At 35.3% G+C, this 23130-nt stretch overlaps 1 protein-coding gene across 5 annotated transcripts in view; it reads left to right on the forward strand.

Moving 5' to 3' along the window:
* Positions 1-23130, forward strand: part of BAZ1A (bromodomain adjacent to zinc finger domain 1A) — a 66090-nt gene that overhangs the window by 22904 nt on the left and 20056 nt on the right. For 3 of the 5 annotated variants that reach the window (XM_086748417.1, XM_086748419.1, XM_086748418.1), the window contains 14 exons: positions 3417-3518; positions 4763-4850; positions 6804-6938; positions 7605-7707; positions 10515-10681; positions 11520-11615; positions 14039-14177; positions 14631-14777; positions 17334-17429; positions 17563-17787; positions 18434-18599; positions 18873-18986; positions 20187-20311; positions 21918-22526. In XM_086748417.1, the coding sequence (XP_086604543.1) occupies positions 3417-3518; positions 4763-4850; positions 6804-6938; positions 7605-7707; positions 10515-10681; positions 11520-11615; positions 14039-14177; positions 14631-14777; positions 17334-17429; positions 17563-17787; positions 18434-18599; positions 18873-18986; positions 20187-20311; positions 21918-22526 (2312 nt within the window). The remainder of the gene's footprint in view (positions 1-3416; positions 3519-4762; positions 4851-6803; positions 6939-7604; positions 7708-10514; positions 10682-11519; positions 11616-14038; positions 14178-14630; positions 14778-17333; positions 17430-17562; positions 17788-18433; positions 18600-18872; positions 18987-20186; positions 20312-21917; positions 22527-23130) is intronic. The other 2 variants (XM_086748420.1, XM_086748421.1) reach the window with 1 other exon arrangement.

The following is a 23130-nucleotide window of genomic DNA, read 5'->3' on the forward strand; positions in this document are numbered from 1 at the left end:
GACCCTTACCATCCAGATTTTTTTTACCATCTTCAACCTATTTTTCTGCCTCTAGGGTATGTGAAAAAGTGCAGTCATAGATTGTCATTAAAGCCTATACAGTGTCTTCAGTAGAACAGATCTTTCCCCATCTTTAATTCTTATTGTTCCTTTCTTCCCCTCTCATCGCTCCATCCACTGAATCTAATAACAATGATGGTAGGTCTTAGTCCACGTTGTATTGTGAGGAAATACCAAAGTACTGAATCAAAGGCAGGTTAAAATCTTCATCACAAGGTTTGAAGTCAGGATTTTGTTGCAAAGTGCTGTTGTCTTGTCCTGAGAGCAGTATAACCTGCATGCAAACTTAGTCAAAGAGGAGAAGAAAAGCCACTGCCTCTTTTTGGAAAAGCAGGACAGTGTTCGTTTTTAGATGCATTCCTGATCCTTTAACACTCACTATTTTTCTATACAGTTTTTGTAGTTCTATTAATACCACAAGACATAGGTACCTCCAGCAAGACCAGATAGTATAGACAGTCACGTCCTGGACAAGGTAACTCAGAAGGATGAGGTCTCAAGTTTCTTGGTAAAGCTACTTTGAGACCATGCTGTCTGAATATAATGCAGCAGGATTGTAAGCAGAAACTTATATCCAGGTCATGTGGTCACTGTGCCAAACTAATTGAAGAGTTGATGAGATTATTATCTGTTGGTGGTTCAGAATAACCTCATTCAAAAAAGGCAAGATTCTGCCAGGTGCTAGGCACATTTACTTGAGTGCAGTAGAAACTAGTATAATATGGATGAGTCAGTTCCAGTTTTCAACTACTAAGTTACAGGATATTCTGTTTTCTTTCCTCTGGATCTGGTGGTCTGTCAGAGCTGTCCTGTGAAGACTTGCTACAGGGGATCTATGTGGCAAAGTGGGTTTAACCTTTGCTAACTCTTAAGTGTTTTATATAATGCTTTATAAAGTAAAATACAACAAAAAATAACATTATTACTTTTATGCAAGAGTGACTAGATAATGTATATAATTTTCAAAGCTTTCTATGTGTACTGAATTACCTTTTCTGCACTAAGCAAAATTTTTACTTTAAATATGGTTTTATGAAGGAGGATTTCAGGAATATGTTTAAATTCTTAGGATAATCATTGGAAACACAGAAACTAAGCACAAAAAAAAAAAACTTAGTGAGTTTGGAAATTAGATTGGGGCTATTACATGTGATCCACTGAAGATGAGAGAAGGATTTACTCAAACTAAAAAGTAAAGGTTAACAACACAAGAGTTAACCATTTTATTATTCTTTGGGCTCTACTTCTGATGACAGACAGTATTAGAGTGTAGAATCTATTAAAAATGTATGCATAAGCTAATATATTTTTAGTATAGCACTGGCACTCTGATGCCTTTTATTTTGTATCTGAACATTATCTGTTTGGGTCCTTCTTTAGCTTGTTAGACTAAAGGACTGGAAACGCAGGGTTGTATGGTGAGGGAACAAGTTTGTATTTGATACTATCCAGAAATTCCTAGCAACAGCCTTCATTACTTTAGCTTTCCTGTCTTGAGACTGAAGATGATCGTGGAAGACCAAGTCACAGTATGACCAAAATACGAAGCCTCTTTTAACAAACTTAAAATTCTAGGCAGAGATGTTAAAATCTTACCAGTTGGTATACTGAATAACTTTGTTTATACCGTTTATCTCTGTTTTGCTCATATGACTAGCTGGGTGGGGTTCTTATTATTTTTCTTAAATTTGAGTTGATCTGAGTGACTCAGCACCATGCAAGGCAGACAGTTTATATCATAGTGCTCATCTATAGGTCGAGTAGATGTGTTACTGTTTCCAAATCTAAGTCGTCTTTTCTGTCCCTTCATTTGTTTTTAACTATATTGATAATTTAATAATTGTAATCTCTTTTTCTCCAGAAATTTGCAAATTATTCTCATCTAAAATGACACTAATTGTGGATAAATATTGTTTCTTTTACACTTCATTTGTATAAATTAATGTATTTATTATTAGGCATCTGAATGTTGCATTTCTTTTGGACTTCTATTTCACAGAATTAGTGGGGAAAAATAAGAATTGGAGCAAATTTCATTTTCAACAACCTTGCAAAGTATAGTTCACTAGATCTTGTGTGTGTTCTTCATAGGGGTAGCAATAGTATACTGGTTTAGCAAGTAGTATATTGATTTATTTTGTTTTGTCACAGACTCCACCTTCAAGCATTTTGTAAATGCCAGAAGGACTAACAATGATGATGAAATGCATAGCTGTAAATCTCCTAGTTCATCCATATAACTTCTTCACCTGCCCTTACTGATGAAATAAGATGACGGTTGAATTCTTCCTGATAAAGCAGTATGACTTTCAGTTAGAAATTACCACCCTAGGAGAAGTTAGTTCTGTTGTTTAATAGCAAAAATCAATATTATTTAAAGAAAAAAAATCTCAGTAGTTTAACTCTGTTCATGAAGTCTGTCCATAAATACACCATGCTATTTAGAGTGCATTGTCTGTGACAAAACCCCTCTCTTTGTTTTTGTTTTGTTTGTGGTTTGTTTTTTTGTTTGTTTGGTTGGTTTTTTGTTTGTGTTTTTTTTTTGGTTTTTTTTTGTTGTTGTTGTTTAAGGAGTGAATTTTGTTTTGGTGGCACGCTAGACCTGGGTGACTATTATCCTAGGAAGAGGTGTAAGAAAACAGTTACTGTTATGTTAAAACTGAATAAATATTTTCCATGGGGGAAAAAATCTAGTTCTCTGTAGCTGATAGCTGTAAAAGGGAAGTACACTTTGGGGGAAAAAAACATGTAGCTCGCTAAGCATTTATTTTAAAGTGTAGATGCATTGCCTTATGATTCCTGTTGTTTTCAGAATGTTGTTGGTGAGGGTGTTTTTTCTAAATTGATATTTCAGAAAAACATTCCACCTGTTTATTCATTTCCAGATGTGTTCTGTAGCTCTATGGCTACTATTTTTATTCATTTTATTTAACTCTGTCTTTTGGACTCCTTCCTCATCATCTTTTTTGCCTTTTTCCTGCTTCCCTGTTGCCGTCATGGGTACTGATAGTGTTAAGGAGATTATTTTCTGAGGGATAGGGATGTATCATTACTTGTTTCCCTCTTTGTTTTTTCTTCCCTTCTCATCTCCCATCTCCCCACTACAAAAACCAACAGCCCCAGTCTCTTTTGCTGTTCCTTATAGGAACTGGCTTTGACGTAGATCTAAATCTAGTGGCAGAAGAGTTGGCAGAAGTGAATGGTGGAAGTTTGATGGAAGTTATGGCCTGTATTAAATACGGCTGGGTATTTTCAAGAGTTCTATCCTGTATGCACATAAGTATATTAAACATGTACAGTATAAGACTAATGTTTTGTGATTGCAGTTAACTTTTTAACTTTTTAAATTTCTTTAGGGAGAAGAAAGCCATAATTGATCCTTCCTTGTTCAAATACAAAGTCCAACCTATTAAAAAAGAACTATATGAAACTGTTATCGTTAAAGCATCTCAAATAAGGTAAAATTAGTATATGAAAGTAAAAGTTGTACTTCATAACTGTGTGAGTTGTGTAAGTCACTTGTAAGATGGTTTTGATTATAAGATGACATTTAGAAATAATATGTTGTAACTATTGTTTAGAGGCACTGGAACAAAATACTGTTTCACAGGCTTTCTGTAGCAAGTGTTCCAAGTTTTACTGTTAGTAACACAGATACTAACCTATTAAAAGTCTCTGCTTTCCATGGCACACAGATGAGATCTGCTGTTGCTTGTGATACCTGTGCCTACTGCTGTGGCTGATGGAGTAGGTGAAAAAAAGTTTGAGAACCCTGTTCTGTAATATTAATGAACTATTGGCATTGTGAGCTCGCTCTCTGTACAGTAGCATTACTGGTTTGAAGTGTTGGAGCAGACGGCAATCGAACTTCTTTACTGCTCTAAAATACAAAGCTGCGAAGAGTTCTTGCTTCTTAAAAAAACATAATTTTGTCTTGAATTTAGTTAAAACTTTTTTAGAGTAGATTGTGCATAAAAACTTTATAAACTAGATACTTTGAAAAAAAAAGTCAGTGATTTCAAGTCATTTAGTTCCAGCATGAATCAAGATGAGTTTTTTCCATTAACTAGTCCTGTGTAATTGGTTTTCTCTTTGCCATGAAGTAGCGTGGGTTCCCTGGGATGCCAGGAAGCATTTAGAGCACACACCGTTCTGCAGCCAGGAGTGCCTCAGCCTGACCAAGCAGTTTGTGAATTCACCCCTCTCACTTGTTGGCTTGAGACTTCTGGGCCGTACCTCCCTGTTTGAGAGATGTGAATGCTGCTTTCCTGCTGTCCTCCTTTGCTTGCTTGTTTTCACCTTCTTTTGAAACAATTGGACTTTAGTTTTATTTGGGGATTTTAAAAGCTACTGTGATAGGAAGGAATGTTTGGAGGATCTAGCAGGAACAGGCTGTGGAGTTTCTGTATGTGTGTGTAAAGGGGGACATACCAGGATCTTCAAAACAAAAACTACAGATGCATAAAACAACTGTTTAAGTCTTACTTGGGTTTTGTTTTGTTCATAAGGAAATTTTTAATTTAATTGAGGTTGCAAAGAAAGCTGTTAGTTACAATTGCAAGGGTGTAATTTATAATTAAGAAAATGGGAAAAAGGTCAATCATATGATCTGTTACATGTGTTCTTGGACACATTGTCAGCTGTACTTAAAACAGTAATTAGAGATGTTAGTTGATAATGCTACCTTTCTTTCCTAATTCAGCCGGAGGAAGCATCTCTTTTCTCGCGACAGACTTAAACTTTTTCTGAAACAACACTGTGAACCACATGATGGAGTCATTAAAACTAAGGTAAATAAGAAGGAATAATATGTGGGATAGAATATCTGCTCTACTATTCAATCTTTTTTTTTTTCCCTCTATTAGCTACTCAGAACTTCTTTTTAAAGTACATCAAGTTTAGCTTGTTGTACATATTGAGTTAGTATTTACTTTTCTGAAATAAAATGAATACTGCTACTTTTTCTGTAAAAATGGGTTTTTATTAACTTTTGCTTGTGAACAAGATAGCAGTCTTGCTGTACATGAAGCAGAATTTAATTCTCTGATTTCTTCTTTAGCTACCAGATTAGAAAAGTCCTCAAAATAAAAATGGCAGCTTTCACATAGAAAAGGTTATTTATGAAAACATAATATATTTTTGCTTAGTCTAAAACAGTGAGTTGTTTTCATTCTTTGAAGTATGTAGCTGGTATTTCTAAATCAAATAAAAATTAACTATTTCTGTTTTGGTACAGTAAGCTAATATTATTCTGTTGTAATGCTTTTAGCTGGAAAATATTTTATTATAGATTTAATTCAGTCTCTAGTTCTTCAGTGAGGCAGAAGTACCAAAGAGTTCAGATGGCTGGAATGGACTTTTGATGAGGCCTTAGATGTTGAAGATACTAAGATCCATATTTTTGACATCTTATGTAGAGATACATGGTGATACTTAGTACAAGTTCAGACTACAGTTCATATCTTAGACTGTGCAGGATGACTCTGAGAATTTCTGTTTCCTTATGCTCAAGGAATTGAGCCGCTTTTTCCACATGTGCCAAGTAGGTGGCAATTTCCCTTGCCTTGCTTGCTGTGCCACAGAAGATCCTGGGCTCTTTCACTGCATATTGCAGCCTTGACCCTGAAATCTTTATTTTCATCTTGTTTTTAGAAAGTACCATGTTTGTTTATCATAGAATCATAGAATGGTTTGAGTTGGAAGGGACCTTTAAAGGTGGCAATGTAGTCTAACTCCCCTGCAGTAAGCAGGGACACCTTCAACTAGGTGGTGTCCTGTATTTTGTGAGTGTGTTTAAGGAATCTTCATACAGCTGTGTAACTACTCATTCTGCACAGGAAAACTCTGAGAGAGGAGAGCTTCAATGAAAGTCTTGCCTCTGAAAGTTGTGGAAAATAACAAAGACAATTAATTTCTAAATGAGTTTGTAACTTGAAAGTCTGCCTCTCAAAGAAAACAGAAGAAAATAGAGCTGACGGGGGTAAACCACCCCCTTCCTTGGGCTTGTTAGCGATCTTTGTTGTCTTTGATGTGATACAGTGTGCTTGGTCTAGTGATCTATTAGTGATGCTTTCTGGTGCCTCAGGAAAACTTATATTCTGTATATGTGTGCCTTTGTCATCTTCTCTTTGGGCTTTTTGTGGAGTATATCATTGTTCCCATGCTGATTGCCTTGCATTTCAGTAGTTACGTGAATGTGTGCTATTCGGAGTGTCTCCTTTTATATCCTCATCTGTATCATTTGATGAGGCCAGACTTCCTGAAGTCACCAGGTTGAGAAAGCCAACTTGAAAAGAACCTATTGACAATTCAGAATGAGAGAAGTCATAAATTTTTCCCTCCCCCAGAAGTGTTAAGTATGATAGAGAATTATGTGATTCTTTAGTAAATTAATTTTCCAGCTTTCTCTGTCAATAGTCATTCTCAGCACATTTCAGTAACTTACTATGAAGACTCTGTCCAGCTGTGTTTGCTAAAAGGCACCTAAAGAAATAAAATCTTACCAAATAAGGCCAAATTCTATTTTCAAATGTGTACTGCTTACATTATCATCCACTTAGTGGATTAACTCTACAGCTAGACTCTTTCAGAGTTTTATTTCTTATCCTAAGCAATCAGTTGTGGATCTAGTTATTTTTATTGCCTTTTTTTTTTTGTGTGAATTAATGATTCATTAATTAGCTTATATTTATGAAAAGGTAACAATTTCACAACGAGTATCTGTTTTAATCTTTCTTACTAAGGCAACCTCAATTGCAAAATATAATCTAGCAGAACAAAATTTCTCCTACTTCTTTCCTGATGACCCGCCCACATTTATCTTCAGTCCTGCAAGCAGACGGCGAGGGAGACCTCCAAAGAGGGCATCTACTAGTCCTGTAAGTAATAACTTTTTAAATTCCAGATGAAGACACATCAGCGTAGTCTTTTAAGTTTTTCTGTTTTCTCTGACCTTTCAGAACAGTTGGAATGCAAGGTTGATGTTGTGCTTTTTTTTTCTTTGCGGATGAATTGGGATATATTATATAATTGCTATTAAAGTAATTTGCTTTATAGTTAAGCTAGTAAAAGGGACCATACTTGATATGTTATCTTCTTATTTTTATCATTCCTGTTTCTGTGATCTCACCAAAAAACTAGCTTTTCAGTGTGTTGTGAAGACATCTAGACTACTTGTTCCTTCTGGGAATGATTAATAAATAATTTGCTAAAAACCCTTCATTTGTACTCTTTAGATACAATTATGTGACTTGCCTGTATTTAAACACAGTGAAGCTTAGTGCTCTAAACTACTTTTTAAATAAAGAAAGCTGGAAGAAAAAGTTCTGCGTTTTCTTCCCTTCCCTCTCTGCTATTAGGCAGAATCTCTGAGTACGCAGTTTGTGGGAAACTCTTACAATTTGTTCTTATTCTTGTTCTAGAAAACTGTTGAAAAGTTGGGAACATCTATTGCTGGTCATTTCACTGTAGATGTTATATTCTTTTTTTGTTTTTTTTTTGTTTTGTTTTGTTTTTTTCCACTCCCCCTCCAAATTCTCTACCAGGAGGATGAGATTACTGCTAAACAAAATACACAAGGAAAAAAAAGTAAAGTAGCAAGGGAAAAGACAAGATTCCAGAAGCAAAAAGAAGATATTCAGGCCATGGGTAAGTTGAGCTTTAGTCCTATGACTAGTAGAACCAGTTTGCAGGTCTCGGAGCAGGCCATAATTAGAGTATTTTGGGGGTTGTACCTTTTAAAGGAAAAATAATAAAAGTGCAATGCCACAGCACTATTACAAAGTGCTCCTTTCAGTGGTTAGAATGGTTGTTTCTCGAATTGTTCGTTGTTTTGGGTTTTTTGTGGTTTTTTTTTTTTTTAAATTTATTTTACTAAACTGGGGAAATGGAGGAAGCTTTCAGTTCAACTCTGTTGATTTCTAGCTCAGGTGAATAAAAAGCAAAATACATTTTTGCAGAAGTTTAGATGCTGAAGTCACGTATAAATTTTTACCAGCTGAAGGTATATGAAAACATGAACACTAATACAAATCAATCTGTTGTATGAGGAAAATACATAAATGGAAAAACTTCCTCAAAATATAAAATAACTGCAATGCTTTCTAAACCTGTAATAATCCTTAAGGAAATATTGAGACTTTTTGAAGATGTCTGTCCATAGATATTTAAGGCATGTCTACATGTTCTGCAAGATTACTTACAGTATGTTTACAATTTTTCCTAATTCAAAGAGCGCAAATCACTTAAGAGATTTTTATGTTGGACTGATTGAATTATTTTGACTTAGTTTTGACCCATTTCTAATCTGTTTAAACTTGATTTCAAATGATGTAAGGGGACCCACATACCTTTTGTGTGAGTTTAACTAGGTAGTCTGGTGCGTCTTTTTGAGAAGACGAAGCTCAGACAAGGAGATGTTCTTCTGGATTATAAGCACTGATGTCCTTCCTAAGAAAAGGCTCTTTCATTTGTGGAAATATTTCAGTGAAATGTTGGTCTTTACCTCTTGTTTCCATTCTCATAGAATATTATAGGATGGCAGGGAAGTCTGGAAATCATCTAGTCCAACATCTGCTTAAATAATTACGAAGTTGTTTTGAGGCTGCTCAGGGCCTTTTCTTCATAGGAGATGGGGACACTAGGATTTAACAGGCTCCACTGAACTTGTATGTCCACTTTTTTTGCACAACTAGCATCTATTTGTTTATGTGCTGGAAATGACAACACAGAAAACAGGATAATCACTGATCAACATCAAAGCCGCTACCTTTCTTGTGTGGTGTTAACTACAGCTTCTGGAAGGCTCGTTAAGACACATTCTGGCTTAATTTCATCTTTTGTTATCCTATTGCACCCCAAAACCCAATGCCCTTGAAACATACAGTTTCAAACAATGAAAGAGCAATCAGCCTTTAAATAAGTTGTATAGCATGGAGATCCAAATGTATTATTTATATTTTCTGCCACCTCACTAGAAAGCTGCCACAGTGTGTTGATATTCAGACTTTGTAAATGCTTTCTGTTCTTTGTTGAGGACACAAAATTATGATGAATGCATCAAATAAGCAACAGGAATTAAAAACAAATGCTGGGATGTCACATTTGTTCTGTGTGTTCATTTTTGGCCCAATGTTGGCCCATGATTATAAAATAAAAAAATAAAAAAAAAATCCCCCACAAAAAAAAAACCAAAACCAAAAAAAGATGAAAAGATGCAGTTCTTTAATTTGAAACCGGCAACGTGTTATACCGGTTGTTTGAAAAGTATGAGCCCATCCAAACAGTAAGTGTAAAAATACACTTTCAAAGATGCTATATAAATGTAATCAATATAAATCTAAACATGTTACCTGTAAACAATGTTTAATAGAAATGGCAATTACTGATGTTCATAAAATCTCTGATAAAGAGCTGCTGTAGTACTTTATTAATGATGTGAAAAGGTAGAAAAATACCAAGTACCTTGAAAAATCAACCTTCTCAGGATATAGAAGACTGTGGGAGATCAGCTTCACTGCTTTTATTTACTGGGTGAGAGCCATTGCTGGTATGTATACTAGCTATCTGTAAAAGCAAGCCAGCCCGTTTTTCAGAATTTTATACAAAAATGTAGTACATTTTTTTTTTTTTTTTGAGTGCCATCCACTTGGTAATAGAAGTAAGGATCTTTTTTCATTTTCTTAACCTGCGATTCTAGCTTTCTTGTTAGCTTAATTAAAATGGTAAGACCCCTAACTGGCTTTTATTTGTTAGCCTGTGTGGGGGATTGACATTGTCTGTCCACACAAAGTGGAAATTTGTATCCTGCTGTTCTTCTGCAGATAACGACAAAGAAATCTGGATCTCCTCAAGCAGTAACACTTATTACCAATTAAAGTTCAGCTTAAACTGTGTAACGGAAGTAAAACTTTCACAAAAACAACTGAAACACTAAGTAGGCTTCAAATATATTGACTCTTCAGTAATTCAGTAATAATTAAATATGTGAAGATCACTTATTTAACGGTTTTTACTGTCACAAGTATTTCATGTTTATATGCCACACCTAGTTATGACATGCTTTTAAGTAATCATTACTAAATATGTTGCTGTAATTATATGTGCTGTAATTATATGCAGTTGGAATCAGTTCTCATTTTTATATGTCACTTGATAGAAAACAATAAACAAGTAATAAACTTCTGTATACTAATAAAAACAGATAAATTTTACTTTATTACAGTGATGACAACCTTATAAAACATATATAATACTTAGGCTTAAAATTCTGATTCTCTAAAGAACTTTCAAGTGATTGAATTTCTGGTTAGCATAGAAACAATCCAGTCTTCGTAACAATACCTTTTTTTGATATGGTAATTATAAAAAGATCAGTCTATTTAGCACCGTTAAATAAAATGAACATTTTATTAAATAAAAAAAACTTGATTTGTTTGTGTTTTTTTCCTTTATAGCTTTTGAAAAAGCTAAATTAAAACAAGAGAAGGCAAATGCTATAGAAGCTAAGAAAAAAGAGAAAGAAGATAAGGAAAAAAAGAGAGAAGAATTAAAGAAGATTGTGGAAGAAGAAAGAATGAAGAAGAAAGAAGAGAAAGAGAGACTCAAAATAGAAAAGGAAAAAGTAATGCATTTGCAGTATATGCGTTTCATAAAGGAATAGTATAATGGCTTTCTAGTTTTCTTGTTTCTTAGTTGCTATCTGCTTCAAGTTATTTTCCATTAGCTGTTTTCAGTTCATAGAAATGCACTTTAGAAGAATAGGCAGTTAAAAGACATGATTATGGATTTGTGTTTCTTGATAACATTCTCTATATTACAGTTTTAGTTCACAAAAAGTTGACTTTGAACTTCTGAAGTAACATGGTTATGGCTTTTTTTTTTTTTTGACAATAATGCATGACAGTATTTGATTTGATGGTTGTCTTCTACTTAAGAGTTAAAGACACTGTACTGCATGAGATTCACAGCATATTAAATGGTAGTGATTTTCCTTGTGGTTTCTCTTTGGATGGAAATTGCTGAATAGCTTTTTTGCACTTTGAATATGAATTATTGAATATGAATTCATATAAATATGAATTTGAATAAATTATTTATTCCACTACATTTTACCACAGCCATATATGCGATCTTTTGGTGTCTTTTTTTATTTGTGTCAACTTTCATTAAAACTTTTATTTCTATATTTTTTTTTCCTCAGCCATTTTCATTTAAAAACAAACATGAAAACCCAATAAAACCGCATGTCTGATCCAACAAAGTATCACCACAGTTTACTTCTAAACATTTTTGCCAATATGTTCTTACAAAATAAAAATGACTAGATTATTTCATTCTAATTAAATATATTTTAGTTTTATTTTCCACTGTGATTTAAAATAGTAAGTGCTGCAGTTCTAGAAACTATAATAGGGTGATATGACCGTATTTTATATGCGATTGTGACTCTCTTCTTTCAGGAAAGAGAGAAGCTGCGTGAAGAAAAAAGAAAATATGTGGAATACCTGAAACAGTGGAGTAAGCCTAGAGAAGATATGGAGTGTGATGATCTTAAGGTATGATTGAATTTGGAATAGCTCAAGCTTGTACTTTACAGAGTCCCCAAGCTAGATTCCCTAATGCAGAGGCAGATCTAGATCTCATCTCAATGCCAGGGGTTGTGAATCACCTGCAGTCATGTAATGTTTCCTAGTGGTGATGCTTTAGGATCATCTGCATTTTCACTGTTCTCAGTCTTAAAGGGAAACAGATGTATTTTAAAAGTGCTGATCTTACTGTGTGGAGGATATTGAGTATGCCTGACTTTCCTGTTAAATATACAACATGAACTCACCTAGAATAAACCTGAGTTACTTAAAAGATCTGATTAATGAAGAAACCAATTTTTTGTCTGCGAAAGATAGAAAGGAGAGCTTGTTACTCCTTGTGGCATTCTTCTGATTTAAACTCTAGCAGTATCCCTGCTTGACAAGCATCTTTCTGAATGGTTCTGGAAACCCATAGAAAGTAACAGGACTTTACCTCCCAAAGAACTTAATGTTCTAAACAGGACTACAGTGTGGCTTTACATAATGGAATATTGTCTAGTGTTATACATTTATGTATACTTTATTAGGTGTCGTAGTTCAGCCCCAACGGGGACCAGACTACGCAGTCTCTCTCTCACTCCCCCCACTCTCCGAGAGAATAGGAGGAGATTTGACAAACAAAAGAAAACCAGGAAAAAAAAAACCAAACACGCGGGTTGGGATTGAACAAAAAGTAAATTTAACAGTAATGACAGAAGAAAACAAGAGAGTGATGGAACACAAATACAGTACAATAGCTCACAACAGATCTCCACATCCAGTCTCTTCCAACTAGCAGGGCCTCCCTTCAGCACCCTCCTCACTTATATACTGAGCATGATGTCAGATGGGATGGAATAGCGCTTTGGCTAATTTGGGTAAATTAACCCCAGCTGTTAGCTAATTAGTTAACTATCCCAGCCATAGGGGCTACCAGCTTCAGTTCTCCACCCAGCTCAGGTAAATATTAACTCTATCCTGGCCAGAACCAGGACATTAGGATTAATTTTGGCAGGGGATAGCAAAAGGAGGCAAAATCATCAGAAACACAAGGACGGAGGTTTATTTGAGATACACAAGGAGACATGACAGAAGCGCAAGGAGGGCAAACAAGAAGAGAGGAGAGTGTTAAATGAATTACTGTGATAGCACTGGTTGGAAGAAGTATAAGAATTGAATATTTTTGCAAGGAGAGCTATATAGGCCCTTGAAGATGAGAGTGAAAACTCTTAACTGTGTGTAGAAAAGGAGAAGAAACTGAAGAACGGGGCTCTGGGCAACCTGATCTAGTTGAAAATGTCCCTGCTCCTTGCAGGAGGATTGGACTAAATGACCTTTAAAGGTCCCTTCCAAACCAAACTATTCTATGATTCTAAGATTGTCAAAACGAGAGGAACCTGTGCAAAACAGCGCTGCTATGTTTCAACTGGAAAAGAAAAAGGGAGGAGTAGGAAAGTAGTATCATGCCTACAGTGAAAATTGACAAGAATATGAACAAAGATGAGTTTAGATGAGGAAGCAAGAAGAAAGATCCACCTGTAGGCTACTTTAAAAAAAAAAAAAATTCCTTCTCAGGAAATGTATGAAATACCTTACTATGTTCTTCTGAAAGCATAGCATTCGGCGTTCTTCTTAATGTTTGTGAACTACCACCTTTGTGGAAAGGAGCCATCCTTCTGGAAATTATTTGACCCTGCTAAGAAACATTAAATGAAGACAGATCTTCAAGAGTTACATCAAGATATTAATTTGAAAGTCAAACTTGTTGTTAGACACTGTCATCTGTGATTTGGAGGTGGTGTCTTTGTTGAGTGGTTTTGTTACATGAGCTCCCTTTGAAATATCTTCAGCTATCATAATTGCCTTACCAATGCAAAAACCCAAATACCAGTACACTCAGTCACTAGACATGATCTTGCATATCCTAGTATTAGATGGGTGTGTTTTTATGTGGCTGTGTTGGTGTTTTGTTTGCTTGTCTTTGCAAGCAATAATGAGTAACTTTTTAAGAGTGTGTTTATTTTTGCTTGTCTGGGCAGTTCCAGCAAACTTAAATTCAAACCTCTTGTGAAATAATACAAGTTTAAAGGAAAAACCATGACAGCCAGTGTTCTTAACTTGTAGTGGATTTGAGTTCCTTTAAACAAAGATACAAAATCATTCAACTTCATGAACATGAATAAACTTTTATTTCAAAAGATTTACGTCCAAGTTGCATGCTCTTCGGTTTTTAAAGTTAGTACTACCACAGATATTACTGTGACAATTGATGCTGTGTCTTGCAGAACTATTTTCAGTAAAATGTAAAGAAACCCAACAGATACACTCCTTAAAATCATAGACTGGTTTTAATCACTTGTGTACTCTGCAGAAACAAAATACAATATTAAGTTGTCCCATTTGGATTGCAGGAACTTCCTGTTCCAATGCCAGTGAAGACGAGACTTCCTCCTGAGATGTTTGGTGATGCTCTGATGGTTTTGGAGTTTTTATATGCTTTTGGGGAACTTTTTGATCTTCAAGATGAATTTCCTGAAGGAGTGACTTTAGGCAAGTTGTCATTTATGTGTCAAGGTGCCTCAATTTTGTGGTGTCCCTTCTCCTACCAAACAACTCAACATCTTCATTGCACCCAAGTACCAGTGCTGCAAATTTTTCTGTGCAGATTTAACATATTAGTGGTTAGATGTGCACATCAATCCAGTTTTCTCTTCACAGTCAACTTCTGCAATGTCTATAAAATAAAAATTAATTAAAATGTAGAAGTTGTTAATCTACTTATTAAAATGTCTACTTGTACTTTACTCTTGCAGATATGTATGAAGAAAATAATGTTTTGTCAGCATTCTTTCTGACAGCCTCACTTTAGGAATATTTGCAATAAATGATGTAAAAGTAACTTTATTATCATACCTGAAGGGGAAAAAAATGTTTTAATTCTTCAGTACATAATAATTTTCCAACTTTGCGGCAAAAGTGACGCTTCTTAAACTTTATTCACAGAAGTTTTAGAGGAAGCTCTTGTAGGAAATGACACTGAAGGCCCACTATGTGAATTGCTGTTTTTCTTCCTGACTGCCATCTTTCAGGCAATGGCCGAAGAGGAAGAGGAAGTGGCCAAAGATCAAATAGCTGATGCTGAGACCAAAGGTCAGATCCTTAATTTTACTGCTGAAAAACTGAAATTCCACTGGAATTAACTTTAAACTGCATGATTTATGGCACTCTTTTGTTTAACCTTGTCTTATTATGCATGGATATTGTATGTAAATGGACTTGTTTTTTCTCTTTTATCTGGCATTAAAACTTTAAACTGGGCATGGAGGGTGGGGTCTGGGGGGCACAGAGAAAAAGCAAGCTCATTGTTACTATGATTGTATCCAGCAAAGCATAATAAGCTTTTAACAATACTTCTTATGTTTGGGAGGCGAGAGAAACTCGTCTTCACCTTCCTCCTCTTCCTTAAGCACTCTTAGATGTTTCTCCTGAGGGGCAGGAAACAAGGCACTTTTCAAAATCTTCTCAAAGATCTTTAGCTATAAAAAATAAAATCGTGGACCTAACCAGATTAAAAACTAAAACTCCCCAGCAAAACTATAACGGAGAATTCAATATTCATTGTCCTTCAAGACTTAGAAGTATGCGTCCACAACTCCTAGATGCTATTGTGTCTCTGTGTTTTTCAGTAAAGGATCTCACAGTCGCTCTGCCTTTGGTCTTCACTCTAAGGCTGAAGCTGCCTGTGTTTTCAGAGGCATTGGATATACACTAACTACTAATCAGAAGGAAGTGCAGGCTTTGTTTCAGATTTATGTGGTCAGGGACATTATATATGTGTCTTCATCCTTAGTAGACTGTTTCTGTTCTGTGTTTAGGCAGCTCAGCAATTCAGTCCACAGTTTATGAATGCTCTAAGCTTCACTCTGCAAAGCATTCTACCTGTAAGATCTTGCTGATGCTCCATGGAGTGCTTTGCAAAGAGTCTGTCAATAACACAGAGTATTCTGTGTATCCCCTTTGCATGGTTTTGGTTTATGATGCCCTTGCAAGGTGCTTCTCTCTTATTTTTTTTTTCAGTTTAGCTATGTATGAAGCATTGCTGTGCATCTGGGAATTGGTCTGATTTAATTCCTCCCTTGTAGAGTATGCATATTCTTATGCTTTAGATTTATGTCCAATCTATAAAATGTCTTTATGCAAAACATGGGTACTATCTTGCAATAGTTACTGCTCTTGTTAATTGAATAAAATTACAGATTTGATATGGTGTTAACAAATTCAACATTTTAATTACTGTTGAATTTAGCAATTAAACTGTATGTTTTAACTACTAAGAGCATTACTTGGGCAATATAAGCAAGGATTGCATTATCAGCTAATCATAGAACAGTTGATTAGATTCTTTATTATTCATAGAACTGATTAGAAAAAAAATGTGATGTACCTTTCATATTTTAACTTGACTGTATATGGGTCTGGCAATTGCAAAAATCTGCTGGTTTGCTTCTAGTTTAGCAGAGCTGTGGGCAGGGCACTTAATCTATTGTCTTTTACTTGCCATTGAACTTCAATTTCTTGTCACTCTTGTTTAGGTATCTTCTTTCCTGTGAAAGTATTACATGTTCTCGGCTTTATAATTCGGACTAACCATACTAGTAGTAGTCAGCATGTTTGCTCACTTAAATTCTGTACAGGCAATGTTTCTGCAACAGAAGACACCATAGGTGTGGGGTTTTGATGTGTACAGTACTTTTCTCAAACCCTGTTATACAGCCACAGCGAGAGGGGAGGTGCAGAGGTTAATTTTTGCAATGTCTGGGTGACAGTTTTCGAACAACATCAGTCACCACACAAGACTGTTGTGGATTTGCTTTTTATGTTGTCTTAGTTTGGATTTGTGACTTTTATTAACTTAGTGACTTTGTAACTGCTTAATGATTTGGACTTGAATAAAGTGAAATTGTTGAAACAGAATACAAGACTGAAAAAATTCTGCCAGCCCTCTGGAGAAATACCTGTAAGTGCTAAGGAAACTTTTGTCTAAGAGACGGGAATTTTGCTGTTTCTCTCTTTCACTACCCTGCTTTCCTGGTCAGTTTGCTAATGTGTGATGCTCCTTATTACGTGCAGATGCTTGTTTTGGTGAAATATGGTTTGTTGTTTTTTTTAAATGCCTTAGTAATTGTATTAGTGCAGAGCAGTAAGGCTGTATCGAATTTACAGATTAAAAGTATACAGGGAATGGTGATAACCAGTATTAAAATGTCTGATGAGTTTGGATTGTCTTTTGTAAAAACAAAATGATGATAGGAAGTAACAGTTAATTTGAGGGAACAAAATAGAGGTGTTCTTGCATTGTTATTTGTGTGTTTGCTTGCAAGTGTGTTTACAGATTTGTTTTCGCTGCCTTTTATGTTGCCGTTGTGCATGTTTTGTGCATTGGGGTTGCTTTAACAGCTTATATATAGGGAGAACAGCGTATAGCATGTGGTGCATGTCCTTAGCTTTTAGTCGGATTTTTAGCTGCATTTAAAGATATGTAAATTTTAATTTGGATGTTGAATTGAGTTTTGAGTACATTGATGCTTTTGTAAATATTGGCCCTCTTTTTGCTTTGTCTGCAACTTTTAAAAAATGGCTTGCTTTCCTACCCTCCGCAGTACAAGTTTTAATTTGCACTAGAATAAAGTGTTTATTTCCTTAAAGATTTAACAGAGGCTTTGGATGAAGATGCAGACCCCACAAAATCTGCACTGTCTGCAGTTGCAACTTTGGCAGCTGCATGGCCCCAGTTACATCAGGGTATGTGTGGGTTTCACTTCTTGTTTTGTTACTGTTCTTACTTTGCACTGTATTTTTTAAAAAAAAAACATTTTTAATATTTATGTACAATTAAATGTCTATATTAAATAACTGTTTGTTCTTCTCAATGTAGGCTGCAATTTGAAAAACTTGGATCTTGATAGCTGCACTCTTTCTGAGATTCTCAGACTTCACATTCTAGCGTCAGGTGCTGATGTAACATCAGCCAATGCAAAATACCGTTACCAGAAACGAGGAGGGTTTGATGCTACTGATGATGCTTGCATGGAGCTGAGATTAAATAATCCTGGTCTCTTGAAGAAACTTTCAAGTACCTCAGTGTATGATTTGTTGCCAGGTAATAAAAGACAATAAATATTAGAGAATATTAGATTGCTCATCAAGTGATCAGTTTTGTAACTGCTTCAGATCAGTAATGATCAAAATCTATTGTATTGTAGAATAATTTAGGTTGGAAAGGACCTCTGGAGGTCACTGAGACCAACACTCACCCCCTGTACTCCGACGCCCACCAACAGATCCCACCAGATGAGAGATTGCAGAGCTAGGCAGTCTCATTACTTCTGATTAGCTTTTTAAAATCCCATTTGAAAAAAATGTTATTTTTACTTGCAGAAGGGGATCTGTCTGGTAGAAGCATTTGTCTGTTTGACTCAGCCTCTGCTTTTTATTGCTGTTCTGATTTGGGTCTCTTTGTTATTTGGAAATTGAGAAAAAATAACTATCTACTGTTTCTCTATCTCATTTTGAAGATAATATTGCATTTTAATTCTTCTTTCAGTGCTAAAAGTTAATAAATTAAAAATAAAGGCTCGCATCTCTGAGCAAAGCAGATATTTCAGGAAATACCTATTTGCAAGTCCAGCTAGATGTTTGTTCACTCTTTCTTGAGTGAGAACCAATCTTCAGTCTGGAATGTGTAAGAGTAAGGCCTATTTATCAGTTGTATAATGAAATACAAAAATTGCTCTGAATTTTATTAGGAGAAAAGATGAAGATCCTTCATGCCCTCTGTGGGAAACTCCTGACTCTCGTCTCCACTCGAGATTTCATTGAGGACTCTGTTGATGTGTTACGACAGGCAAAACAGGAGTTCAGAGAACTAAAAGCAGAGCAGCATCGCAAAGAACGAGAGGCAGCAGCAGCAAGGTAAAACTAGGATATGGAAAGCTAAATTTTGTTGCTACAAATTAGATTAGATTAATTCCTCAATGACAAAAGGCATATGAGAGACAGTAGTAGTGTTTGTGTTTCATACTGGTTTATTGAGACCCTAGACAGGAGTGAAACTTTATTGTGCTAAGCACATTTCCCATGTTAATGGTATTTTCAGATGATGCTGTAGTATAAAAGAAAAAAGATGTGGCCAGATCAGATACTAGATTAATTGCAACTGGTTTTCTGTGTTCTTCTTACTATTAGGATACGTAAGAGGAAAGAAGAAAGGTTAAAAGAACAAGAATTAAAAATGAAAGAGAAACAAGAAAAGCTGAAGGAAGAGGAGCAAAGAAATCCTGCTGTAGAAGTATCTGTTGGGTACGATGTGTGCTGTTACTGTGATACGTATGATACAGGACTTCTCAGTTATGTGGCCAGACCTCACCTATGTAGTTTTCATTTACTTGATCATATACAAACGTATAGTTTAATTTAAGTATATAGCCCTTAATGTTGTCTTTATTTTTCTTCCTAGTGTTCTAGAATTGCTTTCTGAAAGCAATTTTATTTTTAAAATCAACTTTTATTATACTTATAATTCTATTGAAAGTTTGACAGTTTTAACTACTGACAAGAGAAACTTACAAAATCTAAGTTGTATTTTTTTTGTATTACTTTGTCTTGCATTGATTTCAGATCTGTGAATATCTTCATAATAGACCATTCTAGTTTGTTTTCTGATTTGAGGAATTGGTCTGATCTGAGCTAGATAATACTGACCTCATGTAACCATTTATGAATCAAATTTAATAGCATTTAAAAAAATGCTGTGCTGTCCCAGGTGATTTCCATGAAACAAAGATTTTTTTTTTTTTTTTTTGTTCTGTTAATAAAACTGTATGGTTTCAGGTGGTAAGATTCATGCACATGCAGCTGTATATGATTCCAGAATAAAAGGCAAAGTGTATATACAACACTATATCTTTACCTGCTTGAGGAAGGGAGTTAGTTAAGTAAATCTGCTTGCAAAAGGTGAGCATGGACCAAAGACAGATTTGTGCTATGTTCTTGAACTATAATTGGGGAAAAAAAAAAGTTATCCTGTAATGGTTGCATGTAGTTCTGTAGGCTTTTAATTATATTTCCTAGATGAGGGAAAAATGTGTAATAAGCATTTTTTTAAAAACGGCATGCATTTTGATGAGGAAACATTTTTTAGTCATTAAAAAAATAATTCAGTTCAGTAGAACTACACTAAGATGTCTCCAAAAAGGATCTGATTATAGTAATGCTCTTCAAATGAAAGATGGAATACCAAAGAGCGAGTTTTAGTCTTTAATGTGGAACTTTCCATTTACAGCTCAATGAGTTTCTTCTGGGTTTTAATATATTGTATTATTTAAACTTTATTTTTAAAAAGCATTATAGGTCTTTGACCAGCTTAAGTACTTCTGAGAGGAAAATACTGTTTGTGTTGAAGATACCATATTCTATTGTGTATTTTTTTTTTTTCATTTCATTCAGCTTTTAATACATAGTTGTTCAGTTACTCGCTCTTTGTTTATTTTGTTGTGTCAGGGAGGAGGAACGGGAAGACCTTGATACTAGTACAGAGAGCAAAGAAATTGAACGTAAAGAGCAAGATGTGGACACAGTGACAGAGGATGAAGAAGAGCTGGGACCAAACAAAAAACGAGGAAGAGGTAACACTATAGTGTATTTGTTCATTTGTATACATGTATGCACACACATATGCATGCATGCACACAGCAAGTTCTTGGGTTTTATAGTTATTTTTTTATAAAGTATCCATCTTTCCTGTAAATGTTTAAAGGAAAAGGAAAAAAAAAAAAACATTCGAACATGATCATAACGGGCTATTAAGTGCATTGAGCTGGCCTGATGTAGTTCTAGCAATCAGCTGTACATTCTTTCACACTTGTGTTTCTTCTTGTCTTCCATAGTTACTGCCTGGATTCCTCTTTTGTCTAGCTGTTGCCTGACAAACCATTACAGTTACGAGTAGTGCACTCTGAGAGAGAGTTGTAGGAGTCTCATCTAATAGGGCATAGTGTGATTTTTGATTCTTTTTATTAGGAAGATGCAAAACCAACAGATATTTTAAAAGAAAATTTTTTATGGAGTGGTTGGGTTTAGCTTGCCTTTGTTAATAAAGCAGCATGCCTTCTATACAAGAATGCAACAAGACCCGTCCTCAGATTTAATTTTCGCAGCAGTGTGCTAGTCGGAGCTGTGATGCCGTAAAGAGCACAGCCTATTTGTAACTAAAAATGGATATCACCATAGGAGGATGAATTGTTGATGGCTTTGGGCTGCTAGCTCATGTGTGTCTTTTCTCCCATTAAGGCTTTGTGCTAGCATCTGTGCTAATGAAAGCCCTGGATGATTGTGGTTGCAATCTTGTTGCAAACTTGTACAGTTCCTAACAGTATCTGGGGTAGAAATTCTGAATCATTCAGTAATACAGGTTTGCATGTTTACTACAGCTTTATGATGGCAAAACAATGAGATCTTAAACAGAATTTCAAGTTTCTTGAATGCCCATGTTTGAGACATTGTGCCTGGAGGGCACTTCATTCCTACAGTTGGAGAAACTGAAGGTCACACTGGAAATCAGTGGAAATTGAGTGCTGACAGCACTTTTCACCATTGCATGTGTTAATTACAAGATGTACTTTTCTAGATGATTATCAGGACCTAACTCTTTGGTAAACTCTTGTGAACTGGAATATTTTTCAGCTGGTACAAGCTGGGGAGTCGGGGGGGGATAGTAGTGTTGGGGTGGGTTTGTTTTTTTTTTGTTTAAAAAAAAAGAAGTTGGATAATGTAACTGAGTTAGCAATAAAAGCTCTTACATAGGGATTCTGATTTTGCTTGAGGTCTTTGGGGGGTTTAAGTTGATAATTTTGAGTATGATAAATTAAGTCCAAACCATAGTTTGCAATCAATAATGAAATTGCTAGAATTTTACTTTATAAGATATTTTTATAACATACTTAAAATTCTCATTCTTTTTTATGGTGTTAAAAAGGACAATGTCAGTAAATGAGACTTGGTCTAGTTTCTGCAAAGTGAAAGTACACTAAAGATAGTTTCCCCTTTATAGAAGGAAAGGAGTTAATTGCTTGAATTTTTCTTCAATAAAGGTAGTATTGTTTCTTGACTCAGCTGATGATCCATGACAGTGTAAGTTTAGATAAACGGACAGAACCAAACCCCACCCTTTACTTGAGTTCTTGGTTAAAGAATTTATAACTGTGTTGCTATCCTTCTTTCTTTAACTTCTAGGAAGGAGAGGGCAAAATGAATATAAAGAATTTACAAGACAAGAAGAGACTACTTGTGAGAAGAGCGAACCTCTTACTGCTGAAGATGAAGAAGCTTTAAAGCAGGAGCAACAAAAGAAAGAGAAGGAACTGATAGAAAAGATTCAGAATGCAACAGCCTGCACAAATATCACCCCATTAGGTCGTGACCGTCTGTACCGACGCTACTGGATTTTCCCCTCTGTTCCTGGATTGTTTATAGAAGAGGACTATTCTGGTCTCACAGAAGACATGTTGTTGCCTCGAACCTCTTCCTTTCAGAATAGCGTAGAGACTTGCACAAATGAACCTCAGGTATTCAGTAAAACTGGAGAGTCTTTGAAATCCTCTGAATCTACCTCCAATATTGACCAAGATTCAAACACCAGTGTTGTCGTAGAGGTGCCAAGGCCAGTATATAAACCAAACCGTTGGTGCTTTTACAGTTCTCGGGAACAACTGGACCAACTCCTAGAGGCTCTCAATTCCCGAGGACATAGGGAGAGTGCCTTAAAAGAAACTCTTTTACAAGAGAAAAGTAGAATATATGAACAACTAAGCAGTTTTCCTGTGGAAAAATTCCATATTCCAGGTAAATGAAAGGTTCCTGATCTTAATTTGTTTCCACAGCTGTAATTTCTAGAAACCTCTGATTTGCATTTAATTGTAATTCCTAATAAATTAGAATTATTCTTAAGCATTATTTCACTCTATGGAAAACAGGTTTGTTTTTTTACTTTCTTTTTTTCTGTTTTTCTTTTTTTCCTCATGGATTTTTGTGTTGTTTTTGTGGTGTTTTATGCTTAAAAAGCAATAATTTTTGTGTTATGTCCCTGCCTGGTAAAATGGGATTGGCTTTTAAACAAACATCTTTAGGAAGTAATTTGAGCTTTGGAAAGAGATTAGTTGGAGAATAAAGATTAATATCTGCTAAAGGTAAATCATAGTATTGATCATCTGATGTCCTCATTTCCAGTATGATGAAAGGAAATACAAGATATGATACTGGAAACAGAAACATTGCAAAGGGAGGCAGTTCCTATTACTTTGATTTGTTGAGTGGGACATGTTCTTTCATAACATTATAATACATGAAACTATTCAAAAGCCTTTACCGGCTTATTATGAACAAGAGGATGATAGCATATTGCAGGGTCATACCAAAACCTTTGGGAGGAAAAAAATAGTGTAGCTGC

This window comes from Chlamydotis macqueenii, chromosome 5 (genome assembly GCF_036417535.1).
Source record: "Chlamydotis macqueenii isolate bChlMac1 chromosome 5, bChlMac1.mat, whole genome shotgun sequence".
NCBI lineage: Eukaryota > Metazoa > Chordata > Aves > Otidiformes > Otididae > Chlamydotis > Chlamydotis macqueenii.